The sequence below is a fragment of the Dromaius novaehollandiae genome, chromosome 20 (assembly GCF_036370855.1).
Source record: "Dromaius novaehollandiae isolate bDroNov1 chromosome 20, bDroNov1.hap1, whole genome shotgun sequence".
Taxonomy (NCBI): domain Eukaryota; kingdom Metazoa; phylum Chordata; class Aves; order Casuariiformes; family Dromaiidae; genus Dromaius; species Dromaius novaehollandiae.
In genome coordinates, this window is record NC_088117.1 from 7,810,447 (window position 1) to 7,837,688 (window position 27,242).

The 27,242-nt window shown below is 43.3% G+C and overlaps 2 protein-coding genes and 1 long non-coding RNA gene across 10 annotated transcripts in view; 2 read left to right on the forward strand and 1 right to left on the reverse strand.

Moving 5' to 3' along the window:
* The window catches only part of SPTAN1 (spectrin alpha, non-erythrocytic 1), a 53,425-nt gene extending 50,213 nt beyond the window's left edge, over window positions 1–3,212 (forward strand). For all 4 annotated transcript variants that reach the window (XM_026110763.2, XM_064523724.1, XM_026110766.2 and 1 more), the window contains 5 exons: window positions 344–540; window positions 948–1,001; window positions 1,501–1,647; window positions 1,999–2,146; window positions 2,889–3,212. In XM_026110763.2, the coding sequence (XP_025966548.1) occupies window positions 344–540; window positions 948–1,001; window positions 1,501–1,647; window positions 1,999–2,146; window positions 2,889–3,014 (672 nt within the window). In that variant the 3' untranslated portion in view covers window positions 3,015–3,212. The remainder of the gene's footprint in view (window positions 1–343; window positions 541–947; window positions 1,002–1,500; window positions 1,648–1,998; window positions 2,147–2,888) is intronic.
* DYNC2I2 (dynein 2 intermediate chain 2) lies at window positions 81–12,169 on the reverse strand. 2 transcript variants are annotated; one of them, XM_064523725.1, is made up of 9 exons: window positions 11,886–12,169; window positions 10,787–11,041; window positions 9,958–10,067; window positions 7,823–7,980; window positions 7,152–7,261; window positions 5,923–6,090; window positions 5,265–5,497; window positions 4,305–4,462; window positions 81–3,619 (listed from the first exon to the last, which is right to left on the reverse strand). In XM_064523725.1, the coding sequence occupies exons 1-9, from the start codon at window positions 12,021–12,023 to the stop codon at window positions 3,381–3,383; spliced, it is 1,569 nt and encodes a 522-aa protein (XP_064379795.1). In that variant the 5' UTR covers window positions 12,024–12,169; the 3' UTR covers window positions 81–3,380. The 2 variants fall into 2 exon arrangements, with proteins under 2 accessions (XP_064379795.1, XP_025966552.1); XM_026110767.2 differs by lacking the exon at window positions 11,886–12,169 and adding an exon at window positions 11,665–11,811.
* LOC112989537 (uncharacterized) lies at window positions 11,768–25,160 on the forward strand. Of its 4 annotated transcripts, none has more exons than XR_003260852.2 (4): window positions 11,768–11,876; window positions 21,918–21,981; window positions 22,783–22,853; window positions 22,955–25,160. It is a non-coding gene; the product is annotated as an uncharacterized LOC112989537 (long non-coding RNA). The 4 variants fall into 4 exon arrangements; XR_003260851.2 differs by lacking the exon at window positions 11,768–11,876 and adding an exon at window positions 12,221–19,423; XR_003260850.2 differs by lacking the exon at window positions 11,768–11,876 and having other exon boundaries at window positions 12,221–21,981.
* The last annotated feature ends 2,082 nt before the right edge of the window (window positions 25,161–27,242 follow it).

The following is a 27,242-nucleotide window of genomic DNA, read 5'->3' on the forward strand; positions in this document are numbered from 1 at the left end:
CACAAGCCATTAAATAGCACTCTAATGTAGTTTTTCTTTTTGTTCCTCTTTTCTAAATGAGTGGAGTAGGTCAGATAGGATACAGTATTTTCAGAACTTTTCCTAATAGAATTTATTTTTGCTCAGGAACTTGTTTGCAGACCGTGTTGGTTTCCAATAACAATATACATGAAGAAGATATTATTTTGAGTACTCTTTTACAGATTCCAGTATATATGCGTAAATATGTAATCCCAGCAGAAAAAAAAATAGTGTAAGAGCAGAACAGAACACACACGAGCCTGTGTTTTAGCGCACTTACTTTTTGCATTCCTTGTTAACCTCCTCTTTGCTCTCCTAACAGCGCAAGCACCAGGAGATTCGAGCTATGAGGAGCCAGCTGAAGAAGATCGAGGACCTCGGAGCAGCTATGGAAGAGGCACTGATCTTGGACAACAAATACACAGAGCACAGCACTGTGGGGCTGGCGCAGCAGTGGGACCAGCTTGACCAGCTGGGAATGAGAATGCAGCACAATCTGGAACAGCAGATACAAGCCCGGTACTACCTACCCCCTGTGCAGTATAAAGTGTGTCTAACTCAAGGGTGCGGGGTAAAAGATGACACGTCCATCTGTCTAAAAATAAACCTCTGCGTGGTCTGTGCTGATGCATCTCTCCTATGTTCTGACTAATCTGTACGGCAGTGTAGAGAGCCTGAGAATCCCCACCATCTCCTGGCCCCCTTCAGAGGGGTGCAGTTGGGAGTTTGGGAAATGGTTCCTGTCGGCAATTAGCAATGATGACGTCTCGGAGCATTGGTGACTCTGTTGAGCTGTGATTGATGTAATGCATTGTCTGATCATTTGTCCTCGTCTTCTAACGTAGGTGGCTGGCTTGGGGCAGACTAACTGCAGTGGAGTTCTGTGATTTAGGAACTGCTCACTAGCTTTGTTTCTCCCTTTTCAGAAACACAACTGGAGTCACTGAGGAGGCCCTGAAGGAGTTCAGCATGATGTTCAAGTGAGTTGCAGGGAAAGCATGCCAGAGGAATGCTTGCGAGATGCTTCTGGCACACGGATGGCCTCTATTCACAGTTAGGATTATCTAACTGATCTGTTTGCAGCTCCTTTACTGTCTGCTCAATTTTGTGCTGAGCTGCTCTGATCTCTGCCAGATGGCAAGAGCCTCCAGCTACGCTTGCTGCTGGCTGGGTACAGCCACACGAGAGTCTCTGCTGCGTGCGTTCGGTTGTGGGCACAGTGGTGAGGGAACCGCCAATGCCAAGGTATCCCAGCTGGGGGATACAGCTGGTTTTTTGCTGCTTTTTAAGCAATGTAAAGAACTTGTGCTCATGTTTTACATATGTTAGATATGAAAAGCTTATTGATTCAAACTCATCTGTTCAGAACAGTGGACTGGTTATAATCTGTTCCAGTTTTCAGCCCACTGTGTTGCTTTCAGTCAGATGCTACAAAGACTGACACTTAAAACACATGAGTTTTTGGTTTTGTGTTTTTAGGCACTTTGACAAGGACAAATCTGGACGTCTTAATCACCAAGAGTTTAAGTCTTGCTTGCGCTCTCTCGGATACGACCTTCCTATGGTTGAGGAAGGAGAGCCGGACCCAGAGTTTGAGTCTATTCTTGACACCGTAGATCCTAATAGGTATGTGGGTTGGGATGTTTTATTTTTCTGTTGCAAAATGTTGTATCAGTATCGTTTGTGTTTTTGCCTGGACAGTCTGTCACAGGCTGAGAGCTTTGGTTTCCTCTTGTTACGGAGAGGCTATAGTTGTTTTCGTACCAATTCATGTAAAAGGGTCTTCGTGAAGACCCAAGATTGACATTTGTGAAAGAGAAATTTAGTTTAGGAAATGGAGTTGATGTAGTCTCCTGTGTTAGACTTTTCACTGCTCCCAGAACAGCTAAATCTGCTCTCAAAAGGGTATGTCAGGAAGTGTTGTCTTCTGAGTATTACTGGATGGCAGCGTTCACATGCTCTTTGTTTCACCGGCAGGGATGGACATGTCTCGCTGCAGGAGTACATGGCGTTTATGATCAGCAGAGAAACAGAGAACGTGAAATCCAGCGAGGAGATCGAGAGTGCTTTCCGTGCCCTCAGTTCAGAGGGGAAGCCCTACGTGACCAAGGAGGAACTCTACCAAGTAAATATTGATTGTGGTCCAGGGGGGAGGAATGGATGGATGCGTTCTGTTCACAAGTTCTGTTCACAAAGACCAGCACTCGCTCGTTGCTCAGAGGTTCATGTCGCTGTAGTCGAGTCAGCTCTGAATCTGCAGAGGTGTCCTCTGCAGCAAACGGAGGAGTGATAGTAGTGATCCTACCCAGCTGCCTTCTTGGTTATATAGGAAGAGGAAAAGCTTTAACTGCCAAGTAACTGCTTGGGTTAAGTTTAAAAAATATATATATATATGGGCGGGGGGGCCTCCTCAAAGGCCTGGGAAGGGAGTGTATTCACAGTGCCTGTCCTCGGAAACTTACTTTCTTTTAATCGTTTGGGAGACTAGAGGGAGACGTTTCTCCAGACAGTGATTCAAAGGAGGAACTCAAGCAACTAAGCTTAGACAGTGTGAACATCTCCTCCCTCTCATTTCCCTCCCACGGCAGCAAGTTTTTCCTGTCTGAATCCCACCAGCTGGCAGAGAAATAAAGAGGTTGCTCTCCTTCCTCCTATCGGTTACCTGTTCTGTCTTCTCTTTGGTGAGAAAACTCACGTTAAACCTTCCAGCCTTTAACAGAACAGAAACAGCCAGAATATTTCCGTGTCAGTCAGAGCTCTGGTGCTGTGGCTTCTGCTCCAAGCTGTGTGCCTTTAGGAAGGGGAGGGCTGCCTGTAATGCTCCGCAAAGTACCTGTCTCCACCTCAGCGCTGTCTTTGTCTTTCAGAACCTGACCAGGGAGCAAGCTGATTACTGCATTTCTCACATGAAGCCCTACATGGATGGCAAGGGCAGAGAACTTCCTTCTGCGTATGACTACATAGAATTTACACGTTCACTTTTTGTGAATTGATACAAAACACTAGTACCAAAAGATGCAAAGAACATGCTCACGTTTGCTGACTATAGCTCTGCATGCGTCTCTCTCTTTGTGCTCTACAATAATCAATGTTACTTTATGATGTAACCTTAAACTGCTTAGCTTAAAACTCTCTTAGGGAAAACAAACATATTGCAGTGTGCTTCAATAAAAGTTATTGGTCCAAATATATCATCTTGTGTTTAATGGTTAAATACAAATTCAACTGTTGTTTGAATGAAACTCTAGCTGTCATAATTAGGTGTGTTTTACAGGCCAACTCTATGGATGAGGTAAATGGGCAACTTTTCCTGGAGTCAGAGTTGTAACAGGCTTCAAACAGCTGGTTATGTTGCTCTCTCAGTCTGTGACCTCGCTTGCCAGCTGCTCCAGGTGATTCATTTCCCTGGGTCCCTGTTCAGTAAAGTCAGAACTGAGCTGCCAGACTTTGACTGTACCGGTGGCATCTCCTGCTGCCAAGAGCTGAGTTTGCTTGACGTTGAATTCTAAACAGTACACGGGGCTCTCAGCCGTGGTCTGCTTTATGGAAACGGCAGGCTTCTGGGAGCTCTTCTCAAAGTCAAACAGCTGCACATCTCCTTTAAAACACAGATACTTATCATTACATCTGTATGGTGTAACAGCCTTTGTATTTAAGAACAGTAGATTAGTAATTCCTTCGTGTGGCACTTGTAGTGGTGTGGTTTGTTTTGTTTTGACCTGTTCTCTCCCTTCCCTCTGACGGTGTCTAGACTGTGACTGACACCTGCCATCACTGCAAGACAGTGCAGACTTCTCATTCCACTGGCAGAGAGCGCTGAAACTAGCTTGCCGTTTCTGTGAAATGTCCATTCCTTAACTCAAATATATCTGGGCCAATTTTCTAAGAAATGTCTTGGGTATTTTTTCTAAGAAATGTCTTGGGTTTTTTTCCAATTTTCTAAGTATGTGTTGTTTTAAACTATTAGTAGTAGAAGTAAATGCCAAAAACAAGAAAGCTGGAAATAAGTTTTAGCTACAGTAATCTTGCCATGCTACATCCATACACCTACAAGTGAGCAGCTGTTGCAATAGCAATAAAGGTATGATCAAAACTGAAAAATAACTGCTACTGAAGTCTTGTGGAGTTAGAAATGACTCCATTATACTAATGGCATGGTACAAACAATGGTGATTACTCTCAGTGGGAAATGCTAATTGGTGTAATTGACTTATATTAATTAAGAAATATCCAGCACAAAAGCTTAATTTTCTGTCTAAGAATAGGCACCTACAGATACTTGCCTTCCCCAGAAGCAGCTGCAAAGACCAGTGGTCGTACTGGAGACCACCGTACACAGAAGAGGTATTTTTTTGACAGTTGAAGAGAAATGAGGGGTTGTGCCTGCAACATGGAGTGTAAGTGAACATGTCCATCAGTCCCACAGCTCAGAAAGAGATTCCTGGAAAAAGGGAGAAACACGTTATAGGCTGCAGTATAAGGTTATAGAGTAAAACTCACTCAAGAAGGATGATCTGGGCCCGTGTTACTGTTTTTTAAAGGTCTGAATGTGTTTCTCAAAGCAGCAATTCCCAAGCTGTACTCTGGGACAGGGCCTACAGCTGGTCTGCAGAAGCATAGCTTTGTTAGTGCTTTCAATTAAGCTTAATGAGGGCTCATGTTGTCCACTGAGTATTGATGGTGGTTTGTGGGCCAGAGATGCCTGGGAACTGCTGATCTAGAGAGAGCCATTGTTAGTCATGTTTGTCTAATGCAAATTAAATGCAAACCTGGGCTGGCAGCATGGCTTGTGGCCTCTTAAAAGGATGATGGGTAAACTGCAGGCAGAGATGTGAACTTCTAATTTAAACTCAGGCAGCTACTAGTGAGATTTGTGAAGGGCACATCACTTAAGTGCTGATGAAGTAAGTTACTGTTCTTCAGCACCTTCCCTTGACTTCAGATTGCTCTTTAGTATTAACACAACTTGAAGGATCCTAAAGGAAAGTGTTACACTGGCCTGAGTGGAAACATTATTTGGTGTTACTCAGGTTCTGCCCCCATGGAGCACACTCAAGTGGGCAGCTTTACCAGCACTAATAACTGTTTCTGCTGCCATGCGAAGTTACTTTGTCAAATTCAAGATGCCAGGTGACCCTTTTTTTGGATCTTGTACCCCCAGGTCACTTGAAAAAGGCATATTTAGAGCCAGCCAGTAATTTGTAATCCAGCATGCAATACCAGTGTGCTTTTATAGCACTTGCCTGTGGAAGGGTGAGCAGCTCACGGAGTACACCGGTCCGCCGTGCGGGGTGAAGGCAAGCTCGGCCGGGGCCCTGAGGGGAACAGAAGTGCCTGTCCGGTGGAGAGCCTCTGTCTGTGCTGCTGTGGAGCACTTCAGGGAATAGCCGCCTTCCACACCCACAACGAACACCCGGGGATCAAAGTGTGAAAAAGAAAGTGAGGTCACGCCCACGGCAGCCTCTCCCCATGCGAGCTAAAAGAAAAAGAGACAAACCTATGGTCTCCAGTGTAGCGCAGGCGCAGTCACAGGGGTATGAATCAGTCTGTTAAGGACCCAGTGAGTTGTTTGCTGCATAACTTGCACCAGCTCTGATAGTTGTAGCGCTGTTCAGCCTTCAACCCCTACAGCATCCTCCGAGGGGATTTGTGTGAATTAATATTACAAGCAAGTTTTGTTTTCCATCCTAGCAGCTTTGCTTTAGAATTGGTTGTCGTCAGTCTTTCAAGGAGTAGTTTTGGTATGAGAAGGGAGGCTGGGATCAAGGGTTAGCATGGCTGTTCAGAAAGGTCTTCACCTTGCCCTTCTCATGTGAAAGGCATGCTCTGCCACTGGGCTCCAGAGTTACTGAGTGGGTTTTTTTTTTGTCAAATCAGCCCTCGTTGAACTGCCAAACTCACCTTCTTCAGCTGAATGCTGCGAGGGATCTGCTGAGCCACCAAGGCAAATCCTTCGGCCAAGGCCAGCCGGCCGTCTCGCTCCTCTCGCCACACCAGGATCTTCCCGTCTGTGGATGCGCTCAACAGCTGAAAGTGATTTCCATGCTTTGCATCCGGTAACCAGTTAACCTGCTCCAAACACAACACGTTCAGGAGGAGGGGGGCTGTCAGAACTGCCAGGCGCACACTCGGCAACCTGCCATCCACGGTCCCAGCAAGACGACACAGGAACAGCACCAGGTGATGTTCAGTAACCTTGGCATCAAACCAGCTTCTACTAGGCGCTTACACACAGACAGGTGCTAGGAGAGCAATGCATTCAAGTGTTGAGGGTTGAATTTTGTATTTTGATTTCTGCATTTCACCTGCCATCATTTTCTAACGTGACATTTATAGCATTTTCGCCCAGCTATAAACTACATTTTTCCCAGCTTTCAGATGAGGAAATACAGAGACTGCCTAAAGAGACAGCTCCAAAGTCACAGTACCCCAAAGAGAGGCAAAAAGCACTACTTTTTTTTTTTTAATGAACCCCTTAGTTCATACTAATCCTTAGCAAGTTTTGTCCTTCAAGTTCTAAGCAAACTGCCTCAACACTAAGAGACTTGGGCAGTTAGAACAACAGCCACCAGTTTGCAGGAGGAGAGCAAACCTAGAAGATTAAGTGCTCCTGAAAAACAAGATAATTTTAGCTAGCAGGGAAGAATCAGCAACTTGCACTCAGGTATAAGTCGGGGAGGTCTGAAAGTTCAATCAAACTACCAGTGAAGTCGGACTGCAAAAACAAGCAGTGACCCTTTGTGTAGCTTTAAGCTCCCAACTAAGGATCAGTGCTAATTTGCTACTTGTACCTTTAAAAGACTGCAAATACGTTGGCTTCATCTGTGCCACTAAACAGTTACAACACAGGAATGGGCCCACTCCTCGTTTATCCTGAACAGTGAGAAGTTATTTTTACAGGTAAAGTGTCCAATTCAGCAAATACTGGTTCAGTGCCATAGCTGTGTCTTTACATCTGGGGGAAAAAATAACCAACTGCGCCAATCAAAAGAGACCACAAGTGCTGAAACATAGCAGCCTGCCTGAGAGCTTCGGGTGAGGCATCAGTGAGTTGTGTAAGAACTGAAGGAATGAAACAGCAGTGGCAGCTCTCTCCTTCCCCAACATCTGCGGTGGATATTCTCTGTTACCTGATAGACTGGATCAGTGTGCGTGTCATCCGTCATCCCCGTCCTCAAGATCAAGGGGTCTTCTATTCTGCTGGTATCCCACACCACCACTTCTCCACTGAAAAGGCCACCTAAAAAGGACAAAGATACCAATAAAATGTAAGTAAGGTCTAGCAGTGCATAACGTGAATGATGCAATGGGCAGTTTGTGCTGTTAGCAGAACAGAACTGTGGATAATGTTTCTTGTTGCTTAGGCTCGCTAGTGAGCACGACGCGAGCTCTGGGAAGAGCAGGCCTGAACAGAAAGGCACAGGAACATAAATGAATGTGGAAACAGGCAGGGGACTGGCAGCCATATAGAGGGCACAGCCAGCTCTGGTGCAAGAGAATACATCGCTACTGAAATAAGTATCTTCTTCCTACTTACAACCAGAGCTGAACTGGCCTTTACGATTTCTCTCTGAGGAGATGATACAAAGCCAGACATCACTGAAAAAGAGTTAAGTCCCAGGGTCCAGAAGCAACAAGCAGCAATGTATTTAGGCTCATCAGTGAGCATTAGTTCCATCGGTTAAGGAGCTACACTAGCACTACTTTCGCAAGAAATCTTAGGTTGAGCTGAAAGAAAAAGATCCAAACTACAGGAAATATGGGAACATTTCAAATAAGATCTAAGGCAAGAGCAACCCACCAACAATCAGTGAAGGCTGGGAGGGATGGAAAGCCAGGCACATGACAGAACTGGGAACATCCACCACTAGGTCAGGGCGTTGTGGATTCAACCCTCTTCTGTCCAGATTCCAGGTACAAACATAGGATTTTTCTGTGCCCCAGTCCCCATCGTCCAACCTGAAGAAGAGAAGGCCACATCTCATCTTGTGTGTTACACCCAAACTCCCAGTCCAGAGGAGCACTGGTACATTCCATTCATCATTTAAGCATGTGCTATTTTGTAGATAAAAGGAAAACTGAGGTCAAGAAATCATGAGGTAATGAAACGTCTTTGCAGGCTAGTATATTTACAGTACATGTCAGTGCACCTACAGGGCAAAGTGCTTGCAAGTAAATCTCAGGTATGATTCACTATTCCAAGATCATTAACTGTTCAAATAATGGGACCAATCTAAGGGGCACATTACAGAAAGTTGCTATGAATATTTGAGAATCAAAATCCAAAGAGACCAAAGATCTCTCAGACCAGGATCTGAGAAGACACAGAGAGGAAACGTGTTGCCTGGAGGACTGATAAGGGCTGAAAAGACTTACTGAGTCTTTCCTGGCCTGAGATAAGCAGCATGATTTGAAGTCTGGATGCCTGCACAGGAACATAGAACTTTCTTCACAACCACCAAATGATGCTGGTTATCGCACACAAATCATGCTCTGCACTCCAGCTCTACAAATTTCAATAATACTTGTTTGTCACAAATAAGTGGCTCTCATGAATCTTTTCATTTGGGGATTCTAAAAGACATCTGCCACTCTACTTTCTTTGTTATTCATAACTGTTTCATTCATTGCGTACTTATCAAAATGTAACCCTCTTTTGACAAGGGACAGAACAAATCCAAAATAACAACTACTACAAGCCATCTGCCCAGAGCAGAAATAACAAGACACCTGCACACTTGCCACTCCAGATCCCAGTGAATGCCTGTGGTGGGACCCATTTTCTGAAGCTAAAGGTTTCCCAAACGAAGGTACTTTGAGCTAGCGTATCTAAAAAGTTGTTCAGACAAGTCAGGGTAATGCTAAGCAGTTGGTTCAGTGGGGGGGCTGGCAGAGGGCCTACTTGCCGTAGCTCCATGTTCTCTGTCATTAGCACCACACTGACGTGATGTCTCGTCTTGCTGCAAGGAAATGACATAAAGGACAGAGACCCACAGAACAGCGAGTGGCCAGGCCAGGCCAGGCCAGGCAGCAGTTGCGTTGAGCCTGACCTCCACTGCCTTTATTTGATGCTCCTAATTCTTGTACTGAGGGAGTGTTTGAGATAGCAAATAAAAAGAGCAATTCCTCATGCAAGGAGTAGCTGATTTGTGAAACTCCTTATTAAAGGATGTTGCAGATTCTAAAAGCTTACACAGATTCAGAGAGAGACTGCACCTCTCTGCTCATGGGAGGGAAGTCTACCGAGAGTAACCGTGCACACAGAAACCACACTCTCATTTGAAAATAGCTGTAGGCTGGGAGAGTAGAAGGGGTACGTGTTTGTCCTGTTTTGGTCTTCCCTATGCATTCACTCATGGATACTCTTTTTGTGGGGCTTTTAGTCTAAAAAAATAGTAGTGAAGGAAAAAAGAACAAGGGCAGCAGTAAGGCACAGAAAAGAGACACTGCTAAAGATACCTTTTGGATTGGATGAATGTTTTGTCCAACCCTCATTTCAGAGAGGGCCTACATGTTCTTAAATGATTGTTAGCACATGTCCATGGCATTAGGTGCATGTGTGAAAAGATGCCAGGTGCATCTAATGTGCTAAGAGACCACATTAAAACAACAAGATCTTCAGTGAAGATAAGCACGTACTTCCAAACCTCACCCACATATATTTGCAAGTGCATCTGCTCTTTACATTTTCTTTCCAAACAGAATCTATCTAGAAACAAATCAGTAAGAATGTATGTATCCATTTTCTAAATAATAATTAAAATTTAAGACTGCCCTGAGACTTGGGTTTTTTGAATATGGATTAAGTTTTTCAGTGTGAAGAAGGTGTATCTATGTCTGGTTTATTATTGTAGACAAAGTGAATGTATCTAAAACTCAGGTCAGCCTGAAATGTCACATCAAGCTCAGTCACTCTCAATCCATTCAGATACTCACCGGCCATACGAACACGCAACAACAGATCCTGTTGCATTCCACGAGACGCTGGTGACCTGTAGGTTTTGATCCTGAGCATCCGGGTATGACAATGTATGCAAACATGACACCTAGGAGAGATCAAATCCCAGCACTGACTCTCTCCGAACACACAGAGGAGATCTCTCTTTTGCTTCTGCATATGATAATATGGTCAAAACCCTATGTAGTATATAGATATATAAGTGAAAAAGAAGTTTAATTCCTACTGTGAGAAATAAACTCCACGTGACCCTACCAGAACAACGGTCTTTTCATAATTACCACTCGTAGATTGCACACTTCGGGGACTGCAAGGCAAGTGTGGAAGGCCAGGCTGTAAGGAGTTACGGCAGCCGGTTTCACTCGCTGAGCTTAACAAGCAATGGTTTGAAAATGACTGTACCAACGTGTACAGACAGATACAAATTGCCTCCACTCTTGAACACTGTACACTAAACAAATACAATCCAAATATGAAGAGCTGCCAAATCACTGATTTCAACTGTTCCTACACAACTACCAGTCTGGCATGCTCTGAAGGGGCTACTGGAAATGGAAGGTAAGCCTATACCAGCTGAGGGCTTCCCTCTCACAAAGCTGCTGCAACACAGTCACTAACAGCAAGAACGGTTTTACCAAGCAAGGTCATGCTGCAAGCAAAGGAAAAGCTGGAGAAAAAGACTAGAAATTTCTAATTATTAAAATCTGGCAAGAACAATCCTATAGTAAGAAACAGAACTAACACATTAGAGCCACTGCAACCAGCCCTGCTTGGGTAATGACAAGGATCTGACTTCTGTCCACTTACTGTTTCATTCTGATCTGTCCAGTTCACTTCAAAGCCATCAAAGGCATGACTTTTCCAGTTTTTATTTAGCTCTTTGATAACAACATCCTCCACTCTCTGAAGGAATGATAACAGGCGAGTGTAATCTACTTGGACTTCTTGCTGGAAGTCCCGGGCAGCATCTTTACTTTGATCAGTCTGCACACCAGCGTCTTGGCTCGTATGAGACTGTACCGCAACTTCTGCTGTTGAAATTTTCCCAGTCTGGCAGCTTTTCTAGTAAAAGAAGACAGGCACTCTATAATCCAAGCAGGAAGAAAGTGGCGCACAAGGCACTATTTGTCACTTTGTAGAGACATTCAACCATATCTGCACATCTCTGGTTCACGGTTAAAGCAGGGCGTAACTGGATGCTGGTTATGTACTTGTGTCCTCCCATCACCTGGCAGGAGACGGGGCTGCCTCAGTGCTGGTTAAACACGGGCAGCGCTCTGCAGCGCGGGACGGGGAGCACGAGCAAAGAGAAAGCGACACGCAGCGACTCCAGAAGCGACAGCCGAACGCGACGACAGCGGTTGTACTTTGGGGTCGCAACGGGTTCGGCAGCAGCCGCGCGGCTATTTGTCACCGCTGCAAGAAGGGGCTAAACGAGGGGAACCCGCAGAGCGGCAGAAGGCGGCGGCACCGCGGGCCCACCCGCCGCCGGCTCTGCCCCGGGACCGGGCACCGGCGGGGGCGCCCGGGGGGAGGTCTCGGTGCCGGGCCGCGGGGGCGCAGCGCGGCCTTTCACCCGCCGGGCCCGGCCGGGGCCCGCCGACCCCTCAGCGGAGGGGGGAAGGAGCGGCCCCGCGGTATAAGAGCGGCGGAGCGAGCCCGGCGCCGCCCCAGGGGTCTCTCACCGCCTCGCAGCGCGCGCTCCGGGCGCGTCTCCACAGCGACCCCACGTCGACGCTCCCCGCCGTCCCGTCCGCGAACATGGCGGCGGCGAGCGGGGGTCGCGCGGCCCCCAACGAGCTCCCGCAGCCGCCAGCCCTGCCGGTTCCCATGGAAACGGGGAAGGCGCCGTGGGATGACGTCACCCCGAGCGACAAGGCCGCTGGCCTTCCTGGCGGTAACTGACCTGGGCGGGTGCCATGTTGGTGAAGGGCGCGGGGGCTCCGCGCCGGGCGGGCGGCAGCTTCGCCTCGGGAAGGGGCACGGCCAGGCCGCGGGCGCCGGGCCGCCACCGCAGCCGCCATCTTTGCCGAGGCGGCGGCATGCTCTAGCGTCTGCGGCGGGGGTTTCTCCGTGCCCCGCGGTCGTTAGCCAGCACCGCGCCCGCTCGGGGCCCGCAGCCGTGCCCGACGCGCCGCCGGGGGGGGAGCAAGGAGAGACGGGCAGGAGGGAGCCGCGCGTGCCAGCACTCAAGATGGCGGGGGAGGGGGGCAGCAGGGCCGAGCGCGGGTGGCTGCGGCGCCGGGGCCGCGGCGGCGTGCGGGGGGGCGTGGGGCGAGGGGAGCGGTGTGGGAGGAGGTAGCTGACATTCAGCGACCGGAGGCCCGAAAGCCCCTCAGCTTTTAGCGGTGCAAGCCGCCTCCCCCGCGGGCAGCTCCCTCGGCGCGGTTTGGAAGGGCGCCTGGCTCCAGCCGGGAGCCCTCCGCTCCCTGCAGGATGAATTATTCATATTTGCTCGAAGCGTTTTTAATTACCCGGCTCTGACTAGTGCATACGGTGCCTGCTTACCAATGAAATGGGTAGGGGAATCGACTCAGAGTGTGTTTGTGGAGACATGCATGTGTTTTGACTTCCTTTCTTGTTATGTGCTTTGTTTTTGGCGAGGGAGTTATGGTCACTTGTACAGTGCGTGAATTGCCGTTTAAATTCTCCTCCTAGCTGGCTGAAAACCAGCTCAGGTGTCAGAGTTGGGCACGTCTCCTCCGGGGAGACGAGAACATGGGAAGTTGTATCTTCTAGGGAGCCCGGGGTAGTTAACCGGACACGGCGTCTCCTCGCGGACGCGGTTACAGATGGATAAAGGTCGTGCCTCTTGTGTGCAGAAACATACATTGTTATAACAGCCTCTGTAAGTCGTTATTGCTTAGCATGTATAACTGTGTGTAGACGCTTTATGCTGATTGTAACTCTACTGGAGCCACTTAATGATGAACACACTGGCTAAATTTAGCCCTGACATAAACAGGCACAGATGCACTAACTTTGGTGGAGTTATTCCTGCCATTGCTGGGAAGGAGTTTGGCCTGCAAGTCAAAATCGGGATAACAGGATCCAGAATGGGCGCTCTTGAAAATGGCCATGGTCCCACTTCAGCAAATGTGAATTCACGTATGCCAGAGCTCTGTACAACAGGACATCTGAGGAGTTTAAAGCACTTGATGAATAAACTCATATGATGAAGAAATATTACAGCCATTTTCTGGATAGTGAAACTGAAGCAGAAAGAAGTTGTTAAGTGGCTCCTCCTTCAGAAAGGAGGAAAAAAACAAAAAAGCAGATTCCAGATTTCAGTCCTGTGCTGTGTATCTCCTGTGCTTCTTCCCCTAGTTCATGAAGGCCTTCATAATATTTTGTAGTGCAGTTAAGAACATAAAAAATGCATTCCTGGGCTGGCCCAATGGTCCTTTTTAGCCCTGTTTGTCCCTGATTAGCACAGGGTTTAACCTTATAATTGTCAGGGTCTCAGCTCTGGGTTCCAGTTCAGCCTATCCTGTGCTGGGATGTAGCTGATGCAAGTGAAAGCCCTGTTAGTGGCAACAGGAGGCTGCTATTTAGCAACAGGATGTGAGCCTGACTGCTTTCTGCGGTCCTTTCCCCTTGCAGGCCCCTGGCATCTCTCTTTCTCTCTCTCTCTCTTTTTTTTTTAATGATTCTCATACAGAATAATGGGATAGATGGACTTGTGGTCTGACCCAGAAGGGCATTTCTGATGTCCTTGTTTTCCAGTATGGCTTATGATTTATCAGTTCAAAGGTCGGTGCATGAGTTAGAATGCTGAGTGACAAAGTTCCCTTTGCTCTCCTTGTCTATCAGTTTTAACACAAGTGAAACATATCAAAAGCTACAGCTGAATTAACTCTCCTTTAGATTTTCAACCAGGTTTCTGTAGCAGTGGGTTTAACACTACTTTACCATCTTCATTCCTCTTCCTGCTCTCTTTTTCCTCCTTTTGTAAAACATCAATTTACAAAGCAACTTTAAAAAGATACAAGAGGAGCATTGGAAACAATGTACTGCTTTTGTTGCAACAGGATTACTGTCCCTTGTCTGGAGAAAATACTTGAGGTTCCACCTCATAGTGTATTCATTCACGAACGAGACTGATGCATCATAAAACAGTGCTCTGTTCCTGTTACTGCTGAAATCCTAGTACAGCACTTTGAGATGTACCTATTGTCCTGCTTGAAGATGCAAAACAGTGACAAGATGATTTGTCCCTTAAAGATGGAAATATATTTATTTCCTATTCAAATTCAACAACCCATTAAAAATATGTAAAGTAAGCTTTGTTTGAAGGGTTCTTTTATTGCAAATAGTAAGTGCAAGAGGTAGAGGGTTTCTTTAATCTCAATTTACTTTATGTTGAATAACTGGTACTAAATATTTGAACCCAACAGCAGAGTGTTTTTAAGTTCTTAATCCTTAGAAGAAATATTTATCATCTATAAATGGATCATCTTCAGTCATCACTAACTTAATTGGTATGATTTAGAACTGCCAAGGAATATTACTGTTTGGTAATAGAGTAAATATTAGAAGCATGAATTTGCATACAGTCTGCATACTAATAACAATTCTAAGCTTAGGCTGTGATTTAAAAATTGTAACTGACTTGTCACAGGGAATTTGAGAGGAAAAGCGTGTTTAAGATGGTAAAGTGAGATAATAAAACTAGAATTTGAATATATGAAATAGACCAAACATAAACCAGAAACTTTTTCAGCAAGTAATATGCAAAGCTACTGCAAAGGCTGTACACATTCCCCCGTAAAATGCTGCATGCCTGGACTTCTTCCCCGAGGATGAGAAACGAACAAACAGCTCCAGAAGAAGACAGTTCTGAGAAACTGCTGTTTAATTCTTCTTGAGTCACGTATCTCTGATTTGCTGGAGTGTCAATATATTGGCAGTATTTCAAAAAATCCTATTTCTTGTTTTTTTCCCTTCACGTGGCATCATCAGATGCATAAATATTTTTTTTTTTTGACACAATAACACTACACTGGAAATAACGTAAAATCAGGGATAGTTGGGGGAGGATTTTTACTAGCCTGAGGCTAGTAAGCCTTTCAAAAGTGGCTATTACTACAGTGCTGATCTATGCTTTCTTTTCTTTGTAGTTCTCAAAGAATTAAGTTTTCACTTTTGCATAATGAAGCAGATAGCATCAGAAAACAAACAAGAACAGGAGAAGACTGTGCTAAATTACTGGGGAAAGTACAAGAAAGAATGAGATATAACGAAGCGTGCGCAATGGGGACAATGATTTGCCTTTGAAACAACCTATAAATACGCTGCAAGCCACTTGCAAAACCACCACTATCATCACCATCAAACTGGCATTTTATGTATTTATAGGTGGCAGATTAAACATACCAGCAGTTGTTCAGGATAACTTGAGGTCATATTGCTTAAAGTCTCTGTGTCACAGTTGTTGTTCTCATTCTGGGACAAGCTGCTGCACACTAGTATTTTCCCCACTTTCTCTTTGCCTTTTTTTTTCTTTAAGATAAAAATCTATTGTTTCTGATTGTTTGAGGAAATATTTGTATTCCTCTTTGGTTTTGATATGGGAGCAGAGATTGATTAATTTCTAAATGCTTCTTCCCAATGACTCCTATACTATTTAGTTTTGAACTAAGTCTTGAGTGTCATCTGTTTTAGAATGAGGTTGTTTGCTCTACTGATCTAGAGGTTAGTGTCACTGAGGCTTTCAGGCTTGTGTTAAATGGGAATATCCCTAGAGAAGAATAATGAAGATGGTGCAAGTGTGAAAGGCAAGAGGACAGATAGGCAGATACTGTCTAAAAGGAAAATAAGGACTGGAAATCTCCTTGTGTCTGTAGTACTACTGAAAAGCAAATCCCTCTTTCCTTTAGTTTCACTAATAGTTTGGTGTAGTCCATTCCAGAGAGTTTTTACTGACAGCAGCCTCCCATCATGTTACTGTAGATGGTGAAATTGTAGCATATAGTGATGGTGAAACAAGGAAGATTTCAGGTGCAAGGGTTGGATAATTTGTGAAATCATGCTGGGAATTTATGGCAGAACAAAGAATAGGACCCAAGTTCCGAATTGCAGACTGGTGTTTCAAACCATATCTGATAAAATTTTATGACTATGCTTGCTGAGGTACACATCTTCTTTCTTTTTGTTAGAGATTTATGATTTAAAAATCAGGTGTTCACACATTCACTAAAACTGAAGGAAAGAAAGGTCACCACAACTGTGCAACATTCAGAACCCAGCATCTGTGTAGCCAACTGGATGCTCAGTAGATTAATGAGGTTCCAGTCCTTGCATGGACTCAGAGTGTGTTGCCTAAATCCATCCAGCTATTGCTTTTCAGTACCATTCATAAAAGGCATATGGATATTCTCTAATTTCTGACCTCTTTTATCACAAGTCTCCTGCTGTAATGCTGTACTCTTTTTGCTTTGAAAACCATACTTTTAAATTTGTCAGAAAACATGTTAGCTCATTTCTGAAGTTCTGTTACATATAGAGAGACATGATATAAAAATAATCTGTCACCGCTAAGGTCATAGATCTACTACACTTCGTAGAAATAGAATTTTGGCATTTGTTCTCCCTTAAACCTTGTAAATACTATGGTGGTTTTTTTTTTTTTTTTTTTTTTAACACAGTACAGGTATTGCCTATCCCCTATCAATTCCCACCTTGATGATGAGACAAAGATTTTAGCCACATATCACCAGAATGGGAAGGAGCACAGGGAAAGCCTGCTGTATTGCAGGTGTCAGCAAGCTACTGTAGGGGCGCAAAGACCACATGCAGGCAGATTCTGAATGGCAAGTAAGAGCTGGCACAGGGCCGAGAGCTGTGACATATTGAAAGAGGCATCTGTGAAAGGCTGAGGATCCCAATTTCTGGCTGTCATGGTCCTCCAAACTCAGTGGCAGCTGGGAGCCTCTGCCTTGGACAGAGGCAAGATGCTGTCAATAAGGTGATTGGCAGTGTCTCTTTTTAAACACAGCATCCCCTAGTTCCTGCTGAGTTTATATCAGCATGCTCACCATCTAATCTCAGAAATAAAGATACAATCTGGCATGCCACTCCTGAAAGGTAGCAAACCGTTTACAGTGATAACAACGTGGCAGAAGGCACTGGGATCCCTTAAATTAATCCCATATTCAATAATCATGCATGACTAAAAATTATTTATCTGTTCTGTGCATCAGTTCACCAACTCATTCTGTGTCTACAGTACCTCAAACAGTTGTTAGGATGTTATTTGATATGTATAAAGCACCTGGCTATCTCAAAAAGCATTACACACAGGTATTACTCATCTGAACAGAATTGATTCTCCTTTGTAGAACTGTTGTTTCTAAAAGTACATTCAGAAATATGTAGTTACATTCTGCTCAGTACCATCAGATTTAGACTTACATAAAGTAAGCAGAATTTGCCTGATAGTTTTTGATTGCTCTTAAGAAAGATTTATATATATATGTGTGTGTGTGTGTGTGTATGCATTTAATTTCAAGCATCCAATTTTCATTTCTTATACATGATTTATATAAGCACTGAATGAGACCTGATCAGTACATAAAAGCTTTGCTGGGATAGGGACACATAATTTAAGAGTGAAGAACGAAATCATGTTCCTACCATAATGTTAGCAAACAGTAGAAAAGACAGTCATATTTGTAAGAACTCCTTTTACTGATTTAAAAACTTCATCACCATTTAGAAAGTTTGCACATTGTCACTTTATTTGGACCAGCAAAATCCTTCCATGCTTAGTCTGAAAGTCAGTTCTGAAATGTCAAATAAAAATATCCCATTTTGATTAGTCTGTTATCCCAAAGATAACAAGGATCCCAAAGGATACTAGAAGACATTATACAAACACACAGAGCAACTCTACCAAATTTTATATAAACAAAACCAGAGCAACTCTACAATATTATGCATGGCAGAAAGATTATCATCTTGTCAAAAGTACATGGAAGATTAAAGGAAGCAGAATATCCTGTATAGACAAACTGGATATAATGATATGTGTGTTTCTACTACTGCAAAAAATTGCTGAGTGATTTGTGATGATCAGTTTCTTTTTAATCTCCTCTAAAAGACAGCGCCTTTATACCCTCTAGCAGGATTGTATGATAGTAGCCTGATATTGAGAAGTAGCAGAATGAACCACCAGCATATCCAGCTTGTGTAATTTTTTCTTTAGTGTGTATGTAAGGAGCCCAAGACAAGTAGTGACCTCAGTCTAACTTCAGAAAAGAAGAAATCAGTGTGAGATCATGACAAAACAGGGCACAAGAAGGCATGAATGCGGCTCTCTGGAGAAATGTAAAAGACACTATTGCACCAATTACATGCCAGTTTTGGAACTCCATGCAGCCTAAGCCTATTGAAATAAATATTCATAAACTGGAGTGATGGGGCAGGCGCATGCATTGGAATGAAGTCTGGAGCTGAAATGCTGTGGTGGAGGCAGTAGGAGAAGAGAATGCTATAAACTGTCTGTGATCCTCAAATTAAAAAAAAAAAAAAAAAGTCTGGAAACATTTTAATGCCAAAACATGTGACATCTTTCATTCCTGTTTTTCTTTTGTCCTTAATTTTCCATTTAATCAAGTGATTCAAACTTTTCCTATTTGTGCTACCAGTTGTGGAAGCTGTGTTGCCTAAAGGCATTTTTATTTTGCTCCATTCTATCCTGACAAATTCCTGCTTATACAACAGCCTATACCTTTAATAACACCAGTACAACTGCATCAATACTAAAACCTGTATTTCTTAGCATCAACGAGGCCTGAGAGAACTTGCTGCAGCGCTGGGATGTGGCAGGAGGCAATTTATAAGGAATTAACTCTGACAGTCACTTTATACAGCTGATTTTCAAAGATCTGGGCACTAAAGATGTGTTAATGAGGCTACTGAGGCTTCATAATTAATTATATTAGCATCTCTTTGTTACTCTCTAGAGCAGTAGTGCCTGGTTGACATTTCAATAGGAGTCTGGTAGTATTCTTTGTTATTATTATCCAGGAGTACAGTTATACCTTAGCTCCCAGAGGGCAATGTTGCATGTAAATGCCTCTGTGAATTGCAAGAGTCTTTGGATCTCAGTAAAAGCCCTTCAAGGAGACCCCGCTGGATACTGAATGGATGTCAGTAAAATTTCTCTAGTCTGGAATCTCTCTTCAGATATGGACTCTCCTCCCCTTTCATTTCTCCTTTCCCTTCCCTCCCCCCTTCCTTTCTACTGTGCTGGTCCTTCTCACAAGGCTTAAGAACAGCAATATCCAGTATTTTCTGAATGTTTAGTTCCAAACATCTAAAGGAAGGAGTAGTGACCTGAACAAAATAGTGAACAGAGTAATCTGAAAATAGCGAATATTTTCACGCGCTTGAATTTCCAGTGCAATAAAACTAATGCTGCCAGAAGGAATCACAGAAGTGGTGAGTCAGATAATAGATGTACAATTGTGGTGGGAGGGAAATCGTCTCTACTTATTTTTTTCCCCTCCTAACAAAGAGGTTTTGCCCCTCTTTGTAAATGCAGATGAAATTATTTTCCAGTCATACCACTGCAAAAGCAAACATGGAGTTGAAAGGTATTTCCTTTGTATGCTTCTGAGAGTAGTTATTTCTGAATCCAAAAGGGGAAAGATGACCTTGTCACTGATGGGAAATTCTACTCTGAAAACTTTTACATCACCTGAGATGACAGTTCTGCTATTTCATATATTGGTATGTTCCACTTGCTTGTATTAATTTAAACAAAGCTAATGAAGAAAAATGCTGGTTTTCACACTAGCTACAATTGCAACTTTGTCAGGATTAGGCTAAGTTAAGGGCACAGTTTGACAAACATTTCCTCTAAGTAAACAAGACTTGGGCAATCTGTTCCTTACCCTCTTCTCATTTGTTCCTGCCTTCAAGTGAACCTCTTCAATCCAACACTGTTCATGCACCTGTAACAGGTCTGAGTTAAAAACAGATGTTTTTATGTGGATTACTTAATTGAAATCAGTTTCCTGATTCAGTTTAACATGGAGCTGGACAAAAAAATGCACTAGCACAATTCAGGGATAATGCAACAGGGAAGAGAGGAGGAATGTATGATAGGGAATGCATAGGCAGGGACTCCTACTAAAAAAAAATTGTCAAACTATGTCCTGAAAGACTTTACATTCTCCCAAGCCAGAACCACCTTTCTGTTTTTTGTTCAGACAGCACCTTGCACAAAGGGACCTTAGACTCTGAGCTCTCGGGGCTCTCAGAGCTATTGCAATACCAACAAATAATAAGCGTTCCTACAGCCTGACACAAATAACCAAATTTCACTCGCAGATCTTCATCGCTGGCAACATATGCAGCATTTTATGTAGTCAGAGTTGGAGACTAGTTCTATTCCTGAGTGCTGTCTCTGGCTCTAATGAGGACACTGTTAACCTATCAATAAAAGAATTACTTCCCACAGAGCTTTTTATATTTAACTAGATTTTTTTAATGTGCTTGACATTCTCAGGTGAAAGCAACAATATGTACCATGTATTATTATAGCAAAAACCTGTATATGACAGATTCCCATATATTTTCCTCTTTTTTTTGTTTCACCTTTTCTGTCACTATACTCCTACACAAGACTAAAGACACACGGCAAATGTTTGAATAATGCCAACTTGAAACTAAAGAATTTTAAATAACGTCCTCACTCTTCACTGAGCAATGTTCTGTGTGTTTATTTTAATCTAGTATTTCCTGGATCGAAACAGAGGTTGCTCCCCCTGAGAATGCAAATATCAATAGTTTCTCTCCATAACAAGGGAAGTCTTTCATGGTTCCCACAAAAACAGCTGCCACTTGGTAACAGGGAGAATGGACAGGATACACGTAGAGTAAAATTGTAGTCTTCACTGCTATTCATGAGGGGCCAAATCCTGAGGTGTTACTCAACCTTGTTTAAAATTCAACAAGAATTTTCCTGACTGAGGAGAAGACAAATAAGATTTTCAGGAATTGGCCAGAATTAAAATCCTGGAAAGCAAACATTTATAAATTCTGTTTGTGGAAAACCTGGCTCCCTCTTCATTTTCCCATGAGTGGAGAGGAGGGCGAGATTAATTTGAAAGTCTCCTTGCAGGAAAACCTGCAAAAGAACAAAGTATAGTTTGTCCCAGACCTCTACAGTGTTCTACCCAACTGCTTAGTTATCCTAAAACTTTGTATCAGCATTCATACAAAGTTATAATCCTGTAACTTCTACCCATTTTGATCTCTATCTGCTGTGTGTAGTTAGAAAGACTCCATCTAGGACTAGACCTCTGCCCTAGCTGTGATGCAATTGCAGCCTTTCTTCAGACACCACCACTGAAGGAAGTGGGACTAGTAGCTATTTCCCCATGTGAATTATGTCAGGGCCTTCTACATAGAAGTATGGTTGGCCCAGCTCTTCCAGAATAACTCCTAGTATAAATACTGCAGTATTCCAGTTTGAAAGTGTCTTTATTTGTGATCGAAGAGGAATACCTCTTCTTGTAAGTGATCCATTCTTCCAATAAATTCTCTTTAGAGCGTTCATCACTCAGAAAGGTATGTAGTAAAATAACATCCATAAAGAACCTAAATACAAAACCAACCGCAACAGATACCATGTAATCACCAGATGATTCCAGGTAAACAACTTGTTCTTCAGCCATTTACTACGAAACTGTTCAAGCTGTATTAAATTTGGTTAAAATTCTTCCATTGCCTCAGCACACAATGGATTGGCCCTAATACTGTCCTGCCAATTTAGTAATTGTGTAGGATAGAGCATCCCTTGGTGTGAAGGCATCAATAAAATCTAGATATCTGCTCTTGCAATACCCTGCAGGTGTTGCAGATATTGAAGGGCCACGTTTATATTCGCCATTTCATGTTTTCAAACAAAAGTTTTTGTACATTTCAGATCCTGACTGGGACTGCAAACTCCTCTGGCAAAAGGAAATGGACGTCCACATCTGGAAGTGGTGGTAACACATTTGGATACCAAGTTGATATTTAAAGATTTTTGCTTTTAAAAACTGCAGTTTAATAGTGCTGGATTAATAACAGCATCTATGTATGTGTCTGATGGCACAGTCAATCAACAGTTACAGACGCAGGGCTCCATCTGAGCCAAGAAACTGGACAACATCAATGTCTGACATATAAAATCTGTATGAAAGTCAAGGTGAAGGTGGGGAACCCCTCCAATTAAATGACTCTTTGGATGGGGACTCTTAATTTCACAACACAGAGTATAACTTCATAGTGAATTTTCCAGTAAACAACTTCACTTTCTATTGGAAGACCCAGATCAGTTCCCTGCAGTATTCACAACTGTACACCATTGTCACAGCAGTATAGATGGCTTATGTGAAAAATATGAATAAAACACTCATCAATACCTTCATATCTTAAAAGCTTCTATCTCATGTTCAGAAGTGCCTTAAGTTTAACTGACTTTGAATTTCATTTAATAATTTTTTAATATTTTGATTGCCTCTTTATGTCTCAAGCATCTAGGTACAATGAGAACAAGTGTTACATGACCATCTAGCTCTCCATAGATTACAGGATAGATTATAAGTGCTCTGCTAAGTTAAAAAATGTTGGTATAGGAAAAACAAAAATCAGACTTGGTTAACTGTCTAATGAGAGCTTAAAAAAATTTCAGAGAGAATCACTGGATTTATTAACTATATAATATTAGTTGCTCCCTGTTGTCTGTGTTACTGAATCACCATGCTGCCTGAAAGACAGTTATCAACCCAGAAATATTTTCATCCAAGGGTTTAGACTGCAACAACTGTGAGGACACGTGGAAGATTCTTCAGTCATTATCTAACCGTTCCGTCCCCATGTGAGTGCCTGCCTGGGAAGGTCTGTGACTAGTGGAGATGAATAAACAGTTGGAGGGGAGGTATTTGCCTGTTTAATATATGTGCCAAACTGTCTTTCCAGGGTCATGGAGACTCGGCAATTCCTGGGGGCTGTCAAACTGATTACACGCAGCAAACCAGCCGGAGCGTCTCTGCCTGCTGCTCAGAGTAAGCACTGATATGCCAGTCAGACTTTACTATCAAGTACATCCTTATGTGTTCTCGAGATGTTTTGCAGCCTTCACCTCACTGGAGCACTAAGTAATTTAAAAGCTTTCATATACTTTAAAAATTTTTGTCTTGTACTTCAAGTGGGGGATCTTTGTTCCTAATATACAGCCTGTGCCTGCAAGTTCTTTGTGGAGGAGTAGGCTCCCCCCATAGATGTGTAATTCTTAAGCAGCTGTTTGCATTTCAGCAGCAGGTAAAGTGATCCTTGTTTCACATTTTTCTACAATAATTTCTGTCAAGGCTGTGAGTTCTTGGGGATGGAAGGTGCTGTAAAAATGTAAGTTGCTATTAATTATATTGATTTGCATAACTTTACGTATGCTCATTTTGCATGGCACAAATATTCAGAAGGAAATTTACTCTTCACACATTGCATTGTATTTGAGAGGATTTAGCACATTTTCCTGTTTCACTTGCCAAATCAGCGGTCTGTGTTTAAAATTCACAGCTGACTTGACATTCCAGAAACTAAGCATGATTACGAGTTATGTCTCTGTCTTGCAGCAGCATACCTAGCTAAGGAAAGAAAAATTGTGAGATCTGAGCTTTTTACATTAAGGAGCAAATCTGAGATCATCTTTGTGAAAAGGCTTTGGTTTTTTCTATTCTTAAGAGAACATGTATGATATTATCTTATTTTGAATCAGTTACAGAGCAGGATGGTAGTCCCCTTGTCCTGGCAAAACTCCAGTATGGTGACTATATTCTTATTATGCAAGTCCCCCTGAAGTTTGGGCTGGAGAACTTCTTTCTTTACTTCCTATATTTACCTGAAAAATAAGATTGCTATTTAACAGCAGTCATGTTCCACATAGCAGTAAGTAAAGTGATTTCTGCAAATACCTTTCCCTATTTTGGAATCCTTCAGAATCAAAATAATTGTATATATTTAAGATATTACTGCTACACTCTATGTGAATTCTAAGGCCATTAATTATTATCAACTGCCCCCCCCCCAAACCCAAGATACCTATAAAGGAAAATGGAAACATCCTCTTCACTTGTCTGACAAAGTCACTGCCATCCTGATGGCTGCAAAGATCTAACTCCCTTACTTGTCAGCATTGGAGTACTCTTGCAGTGAGTTTGAAAGATACCAGATACAATATATTTTTGCAGCTTTAACCACACAACCTAAAGTTCAAACAAGAGCAGGAATATTTCCTCTGTAACATTGAGGGAAAAGAGCTATTTGTGATGTAGGCGGAAAAGGTATTTAGATAGTATAATTCAGGAAAAAATGTTACTGTCCTATTACATTTGATGCAATCAGAACTGAGAAAAGCCTTTAAGGAGAAGGTGAGAGAATGGGGACATCACCTTCTCTAATTACATCACCATATCCCATATATCATAGGAGTATAACTGTACACTCTAACCCTGCAACAGTTATTCAAGGACTGAAACTGCCTTAGATGTCAGTTGCAGGTAATGAAAAATATTGGAAGGCAGTGAAAGGAGGTGACTGAATATTTGTATCTATTAAACTCCTAATATTTATATTTTTATAGTATCAGGTATATTAAACACATAGTTGCCTATGAGGTGTCATGTGTTCTTTCTGAAAAAATCTTGTAAAACAGCAGATAATTCATGTAACACCAAGGCTTTCTAGTACCTAGATGCCATTTTCTTTCTTTTTCCAATAAAACTACATAGACATTCGGATACCAAAACAGAAGAACAGTTTCAGACTGAGCTGAGACTTGTGCTGCTACTTGCTTCTTCACAAATATTTGAGTCATGTTCCTCCTGAGCATACATGTTAACAGTGCAGCAAGAACAAACAGTAAATCAATTCACCTGCAAAAGCTGCTGTGTGCTCTGCCCTCATCCTTCCTAGGGCTCAGAATCTATTCTAACTCAATGGCTTAGTTTTACTTCTTTACATCTCTATAAAGCAAGATGCAAAAAGCTATTGACCTGTTCTGGGAGGAGAGTGCAGAGAGGACATTATTCTGTGAATTATTGTCAAATTCTTTGAGCCAAATCCCAGGAACATGTAAGCACCTGTTGTTTTGAGACATTTCATTAAAATGTAGCCAGAATTTAGACCACAGCTGAACTGTTTAAGTGAGGTTGTCTTTCAAAAAAGAAAAGACAGGCTGTTAAAGTAATTTTAACTGGTCAGTTGGAGTAGAAGGATGTATGATTGGAGAAAAAGTATTGATGGTAACATAACTTTTCTGATAGGAAGAAAACTGAGGAAGAGTTAGGACAAAAGTTTAATAGGAAGCTGAGAACAGCAAGGGCTAAATGAAGGAAAGCAAGCAAAATAGGAGAGAAAGTAACCATGTGAAAAGGACAGTCATCCCTCTTAAAGAAGCTAAATCTTTGCTTTCTCTTTCTGCATGGAGAGCATGGGTATTTTCTTTCTCAAAATTAAATATACAAAAATTGACTCCTCTCTAATTAATGCATTGTTTTTCCATATAATAGCTAGTTTTAGGGTAGGACAAACAAATCCTTGGGTTGTTCTAAACAGTATGGAAGTTAAGGTTCAAGATTCCTTGATTTCAGACACATCACTGGAACATACTAATCACATACTTCAGGAATACCTAGTAACTTGTAGAATAAACAAAGGATTCTAGTAGGGAGCAGGCAGATGCTGCTTTGATCATGATATTCCTGCTTGAAATTGACTTTCAAATATAAGACCCATATTTTCAGATATTTGTGGTCCTTCACGGACTGATCTAGAGAATACAATAAATAGTAAATTATAGGAGATAAAAGAGGGAAAAAAAAGCCAAACAGATACAACTGCATAATAGAGAGGCTTCAGGGAAACTTGAAGGAAAAAAAACACATGTGCTTACCTTTTTTAAATGTAAAGTCATCCATATTAATCAAGCTTGGGAGATGCAGACAGAGCATGAGAGAAGTTTTTCAATGTGATGGGTTTCAGGAAGGCCTTGAGACAGGAGTTGTTAATTTTGCATTTCTAACATTGCAGTGTTTTGCTTACTTTTTGCATCCAGCAATTAACAGAGCTCATTGCAGAAATTACTGCTGTAGGTAAAAGCACAGAGAACTAATGGATGGCGGTTCCTCTCTCCTGCTACTTGCATGGGGAAGCACAATATGAATTGCGGACATGCCGCAGCAATTGTGGGTGGTAATGGAAGCAAAGACATAGCTGGTGGGAAGTGACAGCTGGGAATACAAAAGGAAAAGCATTTAGGATTTGGAAGCGAGCACCAATTGGGTTTGCAAAGGCAGAAACAACAGGTGGGAGTAGGAATCAGAAAACTAGAGTAAGTCAGCTGAGGAGGCAGGGAACTAATCCAGGCCTTACTGAACAGTGTATTGGAAGGGCAACTTGAAGAGGAGGCAAGGAAAGGAAACAGGAGGAGGAGAAACAGAATATAGTCTGACTGCAAAGCAAACAACAAAAGGCGAGTTCCTACTTTATGAAAGCTGCACTTGTCTCTTAGCCTTATCATGATATTCATCTGGGAATGATATGCTGCATTTTTTGCTACAAGAGTAGCTCAGCTGTTAAGTGCAAAACAGACCTAACTCTAACTATGAAGCTGCAATGAGCTCTTCCATGACAGGTGGACAGGAAAGAGGCAAAAAGGGTTATTTTAAGTCTGCTAGCTCTTGGTGTTGTGGCAGGTGTGCTGGCAGGCAGCTGGGCTCAGTGACCTTCTGGAGTTGTGTTCCCACATTAACTGAGTGGGCTGGCTGTGACTGGCAGGGCCACCGTGCCCTTAAAACGCAACTGTAACATCTGAAGTTATCACCTTGGGTCACGCTCCAGCTCCGAGAGGCAGCGCTCGCCCCGCCGCACCGCAGCGAGACGGGAGCTGCTGCGTCCCCACAGCCACGGCCGGGGCGGCGGGCAGCGCTCACCTCACGTACCCGCTCCAGGAGCGGCTGGCGCTGCCTCCAGAGGGCCCCCTCAGGCAGGGACAGCAGGCGGACGGCGGCCTCCCCCGCCCCGCCTCAGGCAGTGCCGCCGCGCGGCAAGGGCGAGCGGCCGCCCGCGCGAGGTAACGGCCGCGGCGCGCGCACGCATGCGCGCGCGCCCCTGCTCCCCACAGGCACACCTGCGCGCGCCGCCGCCCTACTCGCTCTCTCCTTCCCCCCCCCCCCGCTTCTCCCGCCTCTCGCGCCGTCCTCTGTGTCTC

Coding starts and splice junctions, on each gene's coding strand:
- DYNC2I2 (XM_026110767.2), bottom strand. CDS start 11,811: ATGGGAACCGGCAGGGCTGGCGGCTGCGGGAGCTCGTTGGGGGCCGCG. Junction 6,091..7,151: donor ACACTGATCCAGTCTATCAG/GTAACAGAGAAT, acceptor TGTTTGGAGCAG/GTTAACTGGTTACCGGATGC. Junction 5,498..5,922: donor GCAGCATTCAGCTGAAGAAG/GTGAGTTTGGCA, acceptor TTTTTCTTTTAG/CTCGCATGGGGAGAGGCTGC.